General features: G+C 52.6%; 4 protein-coding genes across 4 annotated transcripts; 3 read left to right on the top strand and 1 right to left on the bottom strand.

Moving 5' to 3' along the window:
- Positions 1-1,138: 1,138 nt before the first annotated feature.
- GCG54_00000179 (uncharacterized protein) lies at positions 1,139-2,605 on the top strand (the record flags this gene model as incomplete). The annotated part of the gene is made up of 2 exons (XM_045400320.1): positions 1,139-1,323; positions 1,375-2,605. 2 exons carry the CDS (start codon positions 1,139-1,141, stop codon positions 2,603-2,605), a joined length of 1,416 nt encoding a protein of 471 aa, XP_045261971.1.
- A 635-nt stretch (positions 2,606-3,240) lies between these two features.
- On the top strand, positions 3,241-5,557 carry GCG54_00000180 (uncharacterized protein; the record flags this gene model as incomplete). The annotated part of the gene is made up of 2 exons (XM_045400321.1): positions 3,241-3,489; positions 4,325-5,557. The coding sequence occupies 2 exons, from the start codon at positions 3,241-3,243 to the stop codon at positions 5,555-5,557; spliced, it is 1,482 nt and encodes a 493-aa protein (XP_045261972.1).
- Positions 5,558-9,402: 3,845 nt separating this feature from the next.
- GCG54_00000181 (uncharacterized protein) lies at positions 9,403-10,289 on the bottom strand (the record flags this gene model as incomplete). The annotated part of the gene is made up of 2 exons (XM_045400322.1): positions 9,403-9,833; positions 9,890-10,289. 2 exons carry the CDS (start codon positions 10,287-10,289, stop codon positions 9,403-9,405), a joined length of 831 nt encoding a protein of 276 aa, XP_045261973.1.
- A 2,248-nt stretch (positions 10,290-12,537) lies between these two features.
- On the top strand, positions 12,538-12,965 carry GCG54_00000182 (uncharacterized protein; the record flags this gene model as incomplete). The annotated part of the gene is made up of 2 exons (XM_045400323.1): positions 12,538-12,806; positions 12,872-12,965. The coding sequence occupies 2 exons, from the start codon at positions 12,538-12,540 to the stop codon at positions 12,963-12,965; spliced, it is 363 nt and encodes a 120-aa protein (XP_045261974.1).
- Between the last annotated feature and the right edge of the window lie 215 nt (positions 12,966-13,180).

Raw genomic sequence — 13,180 nt, forward strand, 5'->3', positions numbered from 1 at the left:
ACTTTAATCAACATCCGAGTGAGAGCGACGGACCTTTACATTCCTCAAACGTAAATCAGAACAAGACCCGTTCGTATATGCAACAGTTTCCCCGTGATCGTCAACTCCACCCTTTGTAGCCATTACGTGAACGCGGCTTTCGACCTGCCGTTGCTGGATAGCGCAGACCTGCCAAGCGCGCCTTTTGAACATTTCGCAGGGTCATGCGTTTCGAAACGCGGGGGAGACATGCTGCATTGGATAGGGGTATCGAACTCGTTGACGTTGGATTAAGGTATGCAAACCGGCATGACTCGCGGCTGCTGCCGCACCCCCTTTCCAAACTCACCCTCGTCCGTCTCCCGTGCCGGCCGGCAAACTCCCCCTCCCGTCCTCTCATCGGGGAACGATTAGCAACATCTGCAGTTCGGTACCGGCGTTTTCTCATGCCACGAAACATCAGTCACACCTCGGAAAGAGAGGAAAAATCGAATCGGCCTTCTGACCGTGGCACCGTGGCGTTCTCCATAGTGCGCGCGCCCCGTAGATCCCGGAAAGGGACCCAGAGCGGGCCCCGCCAAGTGGATTGCAAGACGTAACGAAAATGCCGAATTTTCGCCCGCCGTCTGATTTTGTAGCGGAGGTTCCAGATGCAGTAGCACCTTCTTAAATTTTCAATTCAGTCATCGTGTCAGAAAAGTCTGGCTCCGACAATGGGGTCATCCCATGTGTCCAGGTTTTTGGCGGTTTGAGGTGGCGTGGGAGATGAAGAGCCGTGAGTCAATGGGTGTGGGTTGATGATGGGAATGTCTTCCCTCTTAAAATGTTTATCCCCTCCGCCCTTCTGTCACGGATGCCGACGAGAACCGCACAAACGCACCTCAGAAGGAAAAGAGAATCCGGGGCCCCTCAAACCTAAATCATCCCGTATGCAACAGGCTTGATTTCCCGATTTGCTCCACAAGCCGCTCCCCGAAAGCTGCATGTCGGCCTGAGTCCCTCTTTGTCCTGCCATCTCATCGGACCGCTCCACCGGACGCGAACAGGTTCCACCAACAACACCTCCCATCTTTGAACCTGTGAGGGGATCGTGAGGCCATACAGGTTCGCCAATTCACATCGCTCGGCTTCAACCGATCTCTTTTCCCAGGCATTCAACATGGGAAAGGACACAGAGGCCACGAGGGCGCCCGTCGACCCTGAGAGCCAGGTCAAAGCCGACGCGCCAGCTGGCTCCAAAGTTGTTCCGGACCAGCCTCCCGCATTCTCTTCGTCGAGCCACATCGGCGGCGTTGGCGAGAACGACGAGGGCGAGTTGATCAACTTCAAGACCCTCCACTGGCTGTCAGTCCCCCCAACCCTTCAAACCTCACATCCCAACTAACTCTCCCCCAGACAAGGCGGCATCGTGCTCGTAGCAGAGACCGTCTCCCTGGGCATCCTCTCCCTCCCCTCCGTCCTCGCCACCGTCGGCCTCGTCCCGGGCGTCATCCTCATCTGCACCATCTCCGCGCTGGCCACCTACTCGGGCCTCCTCCTCGCCGAGTTCCGCAAGCAGTACCCCTTCGTGCAGCACTTCGGCGACGCCGTCGAGCTCATCGGCAAGCCCATCGGCCTGGGCGGCGTCTTCCGCGAGGTCTTCGGCTGGGCGCAGACGATCCTGCAGGTCTTCCTCATGGGCGGGCACATCCTGCTCTGGACCATCTGCATGAACACGCTGACCAACAGCGCGACGTGCACCGTCGTGTGGGCGGCCGTCGGCATGATTGCGTTCTGGATCTTCAACGTGCCGCGGACGCTCAAGTACACGAGCTGGATGTCCGCCGCGTCGTGCGTGTCGATTGTGGTCGCGGTGCTGATCACGGTCGTGGATGTTGCGATTGAGAAGCCGATTGGGAGCGGGTCGGTGGACATCTTCCGCAAGCTCGGGTTCTCGCCGGCGTTTTTGGCCGTGACGAATATTGCGGGCGCTTTCTCGAGCCATTCCATCTTCTTCAGCGTGATTGCGGAGTTCAAGAACCCCGACGACTGGCCGAAGGCGCTGGCGTTTTTGCAGATTACGGATACGACGCTGTACCTGATCTCGGCTGTGATCATCTACGTCTATGCCGGCCCCGATGTCCCGTCCCCGGCGTTGTCAGCGGCGGGTAGCGCCACGATCCGGAAGGCGATTTGGGGCGTCGCGATTCCGACGATTGCGATTGCGGCTGTGATCTACGCGCACGTTGCGTCGCAGTACATCTTCACCCGCATCTTCGGTAACACGAAGCATGTCGTCAGACGGACGAAGCTGTCAACGGTTGCTTGGCTGCTTGTTACTCTCGGTATTTGGGGCATCGGCATGGTGATTTCGGAGTCGATCCCGGTGTTCAACAACCTGCTGGGTCTCGTGTCCGCGGCGTTTGCCAGCTGGTTTTCGTTTGGGCTGCCGGGCATCTTTTGGTTGTGGATGCACTACGGCAACTGGTTCAGCAACTGGAAGCAGAAGACGCAGTTCTTTTTCACCTCGCTCCTCCTGCTGGTGGGCATCCTGCTATGTGTTCTGGGGCTTTGGGTGTCGATTGAGTCGATTGCGAGTGCTTCGGGGTCCAAACCGTGGACTTGCGCTAGTAATGCGGCTGAATAAGGTAATGTTTGTTGTGTTGGAGAGAATTGGATCACGTCAAGCTGGTTCCAGTAGTAGCATGAAAATAATTAATGCGTTTAGTGTGCCTATGAGCGCGTGATTATTGGTTCGTTGTCGATGTCTTGTCCCGCCCATCTGGCGCCAATCTCAGGTACAGCCGAGCCGCCCACTCCTGAGGTTTCATGACCAGGGGTTATTTCTACTTTCATCACAAACATTCACCATTTCGTTACGATCGCGAGTTATCATCCAATAAAACATGACTGCAACAAATCAATGCCGAAGCGGTATGGGACTTAGCTCGGGCGCGTAAGGTCGTACCAACCGTTATCACGCTGCATGAATGCCGGAGTGGCGGTGCTTGCGGCACAGTTATTGATTTAGCGTCTGCTACCGGCACTGCCTTCAGGGCGCAATTGGAACCATGATGTTAAGAACAGCCTGATTCCCTCCATGGAGAAGACTCTTGCAAGATGCGGGCGACAACTACATCTGGGCAAGGACTTGTTGCCAACGCCAACACAGTCTTTCACATCGTTTGCAGTACTGGCCTCGTTCTGCAGCCATTGCGAACGTGACATACAAACACGCGATTTAGCATTGCCCTTATCATACGATATCCGTGTTCAAGCAGGATGCAGCAAGACGGATATACAGACCCCGGAACGTACGATGACGGGGACGGCCAGTCGAACACAGATGATGGAAACACCACGGATTTACACATAGACGACTGCAATGATCACAGCTTGGAGACGGACCAAGACAATTGCATCAACTCCGAATTCGACGAGAATGATGCTACCGATAGCCATGCATCGACCGACGAAGATGTCGAACTACCAGAAGAGTGGCGGCCTCGATTGAGTCAGTGGGCATCAATGGTCTGTCTTCTCTGTCGCAGGTTTCTCGAAGGAAAAGTATGTTTGGAGCAGCGAGGCTGGCACAGAAACTACTCCACATATCATTCTTCCATGTCTTCATTGAGGCAATCCGTGCAGGCTGGCTGTCCTCTTTGTAGGCAGCTATCTTTGTCCCTGAATGGCTTCTGCACCAAAGCTGGATTAGGAACACCAAGCAACTCATGGGTGATCAAATGTTCATTTTCGTCAAGATACAACCGCTTTACGTATCCCGAGGCCAAGGACCTTCAACTACATTTCTACCTTTTTGACAGTGAGGGACGCCATCTTCGTACCAATTACTCCTATGGCTTCGGGAATATGACTTTCTGCCCTGCAAAAGCCTTAGGTGGCATAGGACCAGAGTTCTTCGGTATGTTGAGTGACGAAATCCAGTACCATCATAAGTCTAAAACTCAATAGATTGCGACTCAATGACGAGCACAGCAAAGTCGGCAGCAAGCATTGAATTAGTCCGATACTGGTACCAGCAGTGCACTTGCCGAAATTGGCACCCGGAATCCAGAGTTCTTCCAACCCGCCTAGTTCAGGTGTGGAGACCCGTCAACAAGGCTTTCCAGATATATGTGCCAAACTTTGTGAAGCGGGAAGCCTACCAGTATCGTCCACTTCATATGTTACCCTTAGTCACCGCTGGGGGCCAAACGATTTCTTGAAGCTTCAAAAGAGCAACCATCAGGCATTCCGAGAAGGGATACCAGTTAATCAGCTGCTCAATGTGTTCAGAGACGCGCTATACATAGCTGCTGAGCTTAGGATTCATTACGTATGGATTGATTCTCTTTGTATCATCCAGGACTGCGAGAAAGACTGGACACGCGAATCCAAGAGAATGGGGGATGTGTACCAATATGGCGAGTTCAACATTGCGGCAACAGGTTACGATCACGGGGCCCAGAGTCTTTTCAACACGAGAGATGCAGTTCCTTCTCAACAATTTCCGGTCTATGTAGACTTCCACTCGCGCCGAAAAGACGCTGAACACTTCGAAGGCTACTACATCAAAGTTAACGAACGTGGCTTTTATGAAGCTGTTATCGACGGACCCTTGAACTCCCGGGGCTGGGTAGCCCAAGAGTGGGCTCTTTCGCCGGCCGTTGTTCATTATACCCCAAAGGAGACCTGGTGGGACTGTAGCGATATCATCGCCTGTGAGACCTTCTTGAGTGGTTCCGAGAACTGGGACCCTTCGGAAATCTATAAGCACAGGCGAATTCGGGCGCTCAGTGACGACAACAAGGAGCCAATCTACAGATTTTGGAGGCAATTCGTTGAGCTCTATGTCCGCACGAAGACAACCTTTGAAAAAGACCGCTTTCCTGCCGCTGCCGGTATAGCACGCATTCTGGGTAACATGCTCCACGAAGGCTTCATTGCTGGAATTTGGGAGGGCGATATCGTCCGATCGCTTGTTTGGGAATGTCTTGACAATGTAAGCATACCTTCTGCGCCCCTGGCGCCATCGTTGTCCCGGGCATCTGTATGCGGCCGTATTGGTAATTGGGGATTTGAACCCAACTCATCAGCACAGCAATTAAGCTGCATCAGTATTGAAGTACTGTCTGATATCGATGGGTTCACGTCAGATCTCGAAGCAGCTTCCTTGGAAAAGTCCAGCGTGAGGGCTCTCGCAGTCCGAGGACCATTGAGGACATTGCCACAAGACCTTTCAGTCCCGGTTGGGGCGGGAACAAATGGGTTGAATTATGTGCATGTGGCTGAGGATAGGGATCACATTATTCCAGGCTTTCAAGACGGAAGTATCCCGGACGAGCAAGCATGGCACTTGAAAGGCTCTACACATCTTCTTCCCCTTGCAAAAGACGACGAATCCGTGTTTGGCCTTTTGCTACAGCACGTGCCAGAGGCCCAAGATCCCAACACATTTCATCGATCGGGAAAGGTTCATTTCTACTTCAATACTATCAAGGTGGCGGAAGAATATTTGGGTATTTCGCAGAAGGATGGGAAATACCAGCCCAGCTGGAGATTTCGAGAATGTGGTGTTCAGGATGTAATTCTAATTTAGACGAATTGGGCCTTTGACCCAGCTCTCACGCCCTGATCATCTGCAGAAGATAACTTACTAAGCCTTCTTTTTATGAGACTGCCTATTTTTCCTGTGTCTGCGCGGGTATATTTTTTATGTACTGAAGTACTCTAGTCTGAGATGACAGTAGTAGCGATAATGACAGCGACAGTAGAAACGATGACGACGGTGAAAACAATGACGATAATAGAAGCGATTAAACGACTGTTAAAGCACAATGATAAGGTAGAGTAGCCATAAGAAAAGTAGTCGACATAGCACAGGGAGAATAGGCGGTCTTCTTTATATAGAGGAGTGATTACGGACTATCGGCACGTGCCTGAGATTTAAACTGAATGCAAGGCATTCTACCAAAACGTCAAATTCTCATTAAAACTTCTCCGCGGCGGGTAGGCGACCCCTTGCACAAAACAGAGACTTGACAACAGCGTTCTTGTTCACAGCATAAAGGATCCATTGCTAACTAGCTATCACAAACTAGCATCCGGATCAGAAGCTTTGGTTCACAGGCCCTCTCGGGCGGGCTTTGAGTCTACATTTTGAAGAGTGAACGTACAAGTTTACTGTAGGCAGCACTTCGGTTTGTGTGGTAAAATGCCTGCGAAGTTTGACTGCTAACTGACGTCCACGTGGACATACAGCCATGACTCTCCACTCCATGGCGTTTGCTGACGGCTTGGCGAATGAGAAGCGTTGCATCCTGCTTGATGTAAGGTAGCGGAGACCTCCCGTCATCTGCCCAACCACGTGAGAAAGATCAGTGGGATCACTTGAAATCTCAGATTTCAGATGTCGACTGCGATATTCTTTTCCTTATTTACCACCATGGCTGCAACCCAATGTAAATCAAGAACAGAAGAACCGAGGAGAAGTCTAACTAACGCATAGACGAGGCGACCGTTTCGGCAAACCAGCCAACCCTTTTATCGTTCAGATGATAGATTCAAACACCAGCTCGTCGGCAGTTGAAGTCAAAGAGAATGGTGAATCAATCCCATGGGGGTTGTGGAATGTGCGGGACATGATACATGAAAATAGGGGAACTGGTGGTTGGGACTACGGTCGGCACTTGGATAACGAGCAGCGCATGCGTTGGCCTGTTGCGACAAACACTGAAGGTCACGGATTGCACCCCAAAGCCCGACAGACTGCGCCGAGTCGCGGTCCAATCACTCCGATCCGATTACTGAACTGCAAAACGGGACTCGTTGAAGAAAGCCTGGAACGGGAACTGCCATATACAACCATCTCCCATGTATGGAGCGAGACCGCTGGGAAGGATTGGGCACAGTTTGCTGCCCAATTGTGGATGAAGTACGGAGTCCAATACATCTGGGTGGACAGCCTGTGCATCAACCAGGCTTCAGTGCAAGACAAAGCAAACGAGATTCCCAAGATGGCTGAGTACTACGCTGGGGCTGAGATGAACATCATACCCATAGCGGCACCGGGGCTCAGAAAAAGCCTTGACGACTGGTTGGAGGGTGGTGCCACAGCCTCACAACAAAATTTCTCTGAAGTCCTGAAGTTTATCCAGACGCTCGTGGAGAATCCTTACTTCGAGAGAGTCTGGACAATGCAGGAGACAGCTCTGGCGTGGTGTACGCACTTGGAATCGCCCGATGGAATCATATATGGTTGGGAAGTCGATGAGGCGGTTAGACGGGCATGTGGAATTCCATCACATCCACGGAGTCCGGATGATCCTCCTACTTACAGAGAGACGAGGCCTTCTTTCAACGCCGCTATTGGTGAGATGGACAACAGGGTGGTGTTATTCGACAATAGACACATCCGAGGCGACCTTTCAACGCAGGCATGGATTACTCGCAACCGTAGACCCTTGGCTCTGGTGTGGCGCATGGCGCAAAACAGAAGGTGCACTGTCGCCAAGGATGCACTTTGGGGGATGATGGCGATGGTCGAGGGGGGCGATTCTATCCAAACAACATACGAACAACCTGTTGCTCTGGTACTTGAGGAGTTGGTTGAAAAGGGACTGCTCGGACTTGAAATTCTTTGCGTGCGAAAGACTATTGCTAGTCCGTCCTGGGTGCCGGCTCTCGAAAACGAAGTTCCGCTAATGGGCGCTGAATGCACTATCGAACCAGCGCGGCGAAACCTCATGATCAGAAATGGGTGCATCGAAGTGCGCGCTAAGGAGGTAATTGCAACGGACGTGAAAGGCGACTATTATGTTCGAATCACAGACACCGACCGCAGCCAAGAAATCGTAATGATGACTGAGGGATGGGACTTTGAGAGTAATAATCTGCCAGGTCGACGACACTGGCTCATACTCATGGAAGGTACCGAGAGCCGAGTCACATTTCTACTCATATCGGATCGAAATGAGGCTGGTAACATAGTCCACAAAGTTGATGCCTTGCAGTGTGGGCTAGAGCTTCCACCGGAAGCAGTTCCATGGGTCTTGGATGGACAAGTAGATATTCAGATCGATTAGAATATAATAGTTGCGTAATGCATCAGTGCGATTTCCTCATCATCTACTGAGCCATTTTGAAGAGGGTCGAGATTGACACACGCATTCCTGAGAATGTGTGGCAAGGGCGAATTTCTTTTCTCGCTGGCCAAAGTCTGGTCTCAGACGTTGCTACCGCCATATCCAGGGGAGCCAGACCAGACGAGATGGCCCTGTGGCTAAGATTATTATGGCTGGTAATCTTTTGTAAAAAGGCCTGGGCCGTACGATGCCTAAGACCATGTTGACTTGTGGGTTCTTTTCCTAAGCCTTCACACCTGTGAATGAGAGACACTCGGCATGCAGGTTTGACAGCATATGGTGCATGTCTGGGAACAAAAGCTAAGACTTCCGAGATGCGCACCCTGATTATCAACGTATCACTTCATAGTCCACAGACTGTGTATCGTTTCCATATCGCCAGAAAGAACATTTATCGAGACCGCAACAAAGTCACCCTAGAGAGCTTGAATACTTGGGATACTCCTGTGTGGTTCCGGGCTTGAGTCAGAACGTGCTTCTTTCTCTACACTTACGGCTACTTTGACTGTAAGCGAGACTGACGCCACCGGCCGAAACGAAGGGCCCGCGTTTCTTCCGTGATGTTGTTTTAAAAACAGAGGTCCTGGATGCCGTGGCCTGGCAAGCGGACCGTGCCCCGTAGAGATAAAATTGAACATCACAGCCCGAGTCCAGAAGCCTATGTCTTTGCCATCAGCTCAGGCGCGCATATTACATATGAGAGACTTCGCCTTGTGTGAAATGAGATCAAGATGGGGTTTTATGTTTGTTTTCAATGATTTGTCGATCTGAGGCGCTTCCTGCTTGTAAAATTCGAGTATGTACTGATTCTCCTTTTCCATGGCCTTATCTTCGTTGCTTTTCCCACATGGGAATGGTTGCACAGGCAGTCAGCGCGAAACCCGCTAACAACGCGGAGATCAGCAAGGGGTTAGGGCAAGGCTAGACCAACGAACCGTCCCATCAACTGAAATTGGATCGTCTGAATCATTTGCTGCAAGTCACTTGCGAGAAACTGCGAGAGGGTTCTTTTTTAATATGATTTGATTGTTCCATTTGTCCAGCTATCTACATGTATTGGCGACTACACATTATTTGCATAAACCCCACTCCCGCATGTAATTAGCATAAAAAAGAAACTATGTTCGTGACTTCATTCGAGGTGCAATGCCCGTGTACCCTCGACCTCTCCTACCCGAAAAAGGTTTTTTGTACATTTTCGTTATGTGCAAATGTCCGTCCCAGATTCGCAAATTTTGCGCTGTTGGGTTCAATCCAGCTGAGCCACCAGCAAGTACCGCCAGGGTTCGTAGCAGAGGATTTAGATGAGGAGAGCAGCGATGGCGACGGCTAGGCCAGCACCGGAGAAGGTGGCGGCAGCGCCGGCGGTGACGACGCCCTTGGCAGTAGGAGAAGCCTCCTTGGTGCCCTTGGTGGTGGCGGAAGCATCTCCGTTGGTGCCCTTAGCGGTGGGAGAGGCGCCCTTGGTGCTGTTGTTGCTGTGGCCGGGGGCGGGGACGGCGGCGCCGGGAGTGACACCGGTAGGAGCGGGGGCGCCGGCGACGGGGCGGGTGGTGGCAGGGACACTCTTGTCGTTGCCGCCAGCTCCGGCGCAGGGCTTGCCGGAGCACTCGGAGAGCTGGCTCTGCATGTCGGAGAAGACCTGGGTGAAGTGGGCGATCTCGTCACCACCCTTGCCGCCGGCGGGGAACTTGGTGGAGATGGTGGTCATGAGAGTGTTGACGTTTCCGGCTGTTCATAGTGTGAGTCGGTTGGAGGTTTCTGTAAGCTGAAGTGTGGGAACTTACCAATCTGGGCAACCCAGTTGAGGGTGGTGTCGCAAATGCAGGCAGCAGAGAAGAGGGTGACCTTGCTGGAGATGTCGGTGAGGAGCTTGTCACCGGCGGCGTTGAGCTGGTCAGAGAGAGGCTGGAAAGCCTGAGCCTCCTCCATGGTCAAGGGGAGCATGGCAGCAGCGTTGTTGGTGGCGGTGCGGATGATTTCGAGCATGTAGGTCGAGGCGTTGGTGAGCTCCGGGCCCGGGCCGCCAGTGTAAGACAGGCAAGTAGTGTCGAGGTTCTGGATGCCGTTGAGAACAGTCGTCATGATGGTGTTGACGGTGCTGAGCTCGCGGGTGCAAAGCTCGGAAGCGCTAGGCGCGGCGAGGACGCCGGCAGCGAAGAGGGCAATGGGGGCAGAGAACTTCATGGTGATTATGGTATTAGAGAATAGACTCAAAAGGTGTCAGTGAGAGACTGTTGTAGCGAATGTAGTTGAAAGAAAGTGAAGAGCTGGAAGATGAGGCTGCTGCTGGATGCTGGATGAGTGCTGATTAAAACTTTGAGATCGGCAGTCGAAGCTCATCTCTTATATATCCAGTTTCTCTCATGCCATCTTTGATTTGAAGGTGTCGATCGCTTTGACTCTTGCATCTGGACCCCCGCCCCTGAGCAACTTTACCCCGGATCATCCTAGCTGGCAGTTTCTTCCTGTACAACCACACGTGTGCCGGACAAGCTGCGATAAGGACTAACACATCTCAAACGACGCCAGGCGGCTTGTGCTATTTTCTTCCAGGGTTGCTTCTGTTTCCCACGAACCCTAGCCGCAATGCTCGGACGAACATAAGATCTGAACGCCATCAATTGTGCTGCACGGCAAATGAGCAACGGCGCGTGGTGAGGCCGCCACGGCGCGCGCTAGCGGAGCCGTTTCTTTTTCCCGCAGACATAGCGCCCGACTTTGGGCAATGAAACAGGAACGCGCCAATCCTTCCCTCCGAGTCAGGCTGAGAATTCTGAGTCTGTGAGTGACGGCTGGAAAAGAAAAGGACATTGGCTTTCCTTCTCGGCGCTAGGCCGCATGCAAGTCTAACAAGCCCACCATCCACCAAGTGTGCCTTTTCTTCTTAGCAGGCTTCCATGTCTCTCTGTCGAAAAGGGCCCTGCGGCCAAGGCGCCTGCAGCCCCCAACCACTTTCTGCCCCTCCAGCCCTGGCAGGTGTCGTGCTCAGTGTCGAGGAGCATGGCTCTGATGATCTCCCACCTCCCGCAAGACCGGATCAACCGCCCTACGCAGCATGACACTGATCAGACACTGGTCAAATCACTTTGGCTCCCGTCCGATTCTAGGCCCTGAGCCCTGGACTTGTACGTAAATCGCCCATGCTGTCCGCTCAGATAACTCCGGTAGTCGGATGTTCATGTAAGCTGTCTAGGCAAACAACCTCAAACGCACTCAATCAGTGCCATCCGTGGTGGCCACCAAATCAATCGGACTATTCTAGAAAGGCATGATTACAAAAGAGCTGTGCACAACATCTATGCTGCTCGTGACCCCAATTAGTGCAATTGTGCACGGGTCGTTCAGCCGCTGCCGCGACTCAACCTCCCTCTCCCCCTTCGATGCTTTCTTCGGACAACGGACTAGACGGCATCGGGCGGCTGGCGGTTTTGAGAAGTACCGTGGCGCTTGTTGGCGGCTGGCCTTCGCTCGGTAATCGGGGTCCGGCTTACAATTTGAGGCACCCACCTTTCCAGCATCCGGATAGCGTGGAAGCCCCAGGCAGTTGGAGGCTTCGGGCACTTGGAGATTAAGGACTGCAAACACAAGATTCCAAGAAAAATAGATCACACTTGAGAAAGTTTGTTTCTCTCGAACTACTCAATTTCCCAGAAGCCTAAAACCGAGCCCAGAAACAAGATGAGGTTTTCTTAGAATTAAGCTCACCTGCGTCCAGACTGTAAGAGTGAGCGCGACTCGTGCATGCTGTTGCGTCACGCACTCCGCCGTTGGAGTTGTGCGGCTGTACCCCACCAGCATGCCGGTGGCCATCGGACGACGAGAATTTCCCCAACGGAGGCTCATATTCAGCCCATGCAGGCTTAGAAATATTTCAGCTCATGTCTTGGGACCGCCGCCCTCTTTACTGCGTGCAGAGGTCCAAGATATCATGTGCATGCGACGCTCGCTCGCCAGGAGAACTGACCCAGGCTGATGGATGACATTCCTTCCCGAATCCTTCAATCACCAGCCACGTCGGATGTCAAGCAGCTTTCGGGCCGAGCTAAATCTAGACCTCATTGAACAGGTTTGATGTAAGCCTTTCATTTGTGATCATTGAAACTTTGCCTTATAGTGACGGCTGAAGATGTTAGTAGATTCATCTTCGCCAGCCTTCAACCCATGTCCTGTTCGAACGCCGGCGGCTCACCGGTCAAATGACCCATGCACTTTCTATCGGCGTTTTACTACACTGACGATCTGAATTCTGTTGAAACTTGGAAGTTGACTGGAGCGACTTTAGATCCAATGATAGCAACGAGGTATGAGAAGATGCAACTATTGACAATGAAGGGAAGCTGATAGCTGTTCACAGTGGCCAGTCTATCCACCAGAAACGCCCCATCTAGAGCGCGTAATTTGCGCAGCCGCAATCACCAAAATTCGGAAAAACATGGACGCAATCATCAAGATTGGGGTTTTGGTAGACCTCCCGGACGTACCAAGCCTGCTCATCTCGGTCCTGGGCTCCGTCGCGGACACGGTGAAGTGGGTCCGCAAGCTCATCGCTGGCCGAGACCGGTACCGGGTCCGGATGCCGCCCCCGTTCCGACGCTCTGCGGGAAAGGACGCTTCTGCTTCGCGGAACAAAATTTACGACCAGGCTGTCCTCGTGGCAGAAGCAACATGCCAGCTTGATCTTCTGCCCTGCAATAACCCAGGGTCAGTCGCGGGAGTGCCCGGCAATTCCTCACTTGCCAACTTCGTCAACCACTCCCGTCCGACAGTGGTACGCCAGCGCCTCACACTATCTTCAGTCGCATTGTCGGAGAAACTGAGTCCGTGGTGGGAATGCAAGACAAGTGTTGTGAGACAGCCTGAGATTCGTTGCAAATCACGTAAACGTTATTCGCAAAATTTCGACGCTCAACAAGCCGTTTCGAGGGTCGTGGTGTCGGAAACATCACAGCAGCTTCACTTTCTTCACAGGTGTTGAGGCGACCACGTCCGTAATGAGGTCAGAAGAGGCTCATCACGATCGAGTGCATGATGCAACCGTGGGGCCGCGGACAGCTCCACTGGGTGGAGCGCGTGCC

The sequence above is a fragment of the Colletotrichum gloeosporioides genome (genome assembly GCF_011800055.1).
Source record: "Colletotrichum gloeosporioides strain Lc1 chromosome Unknown consensus_59, whole genome shotgun sequence".
Classification (NCBI taxonomy): Eukaryota; Fungi; Ascomycota; class Sordariomycetes; order Glomerellales; family Glomerellaceae; genus Colletotrichum; species Colletotrichum gloeosporioides.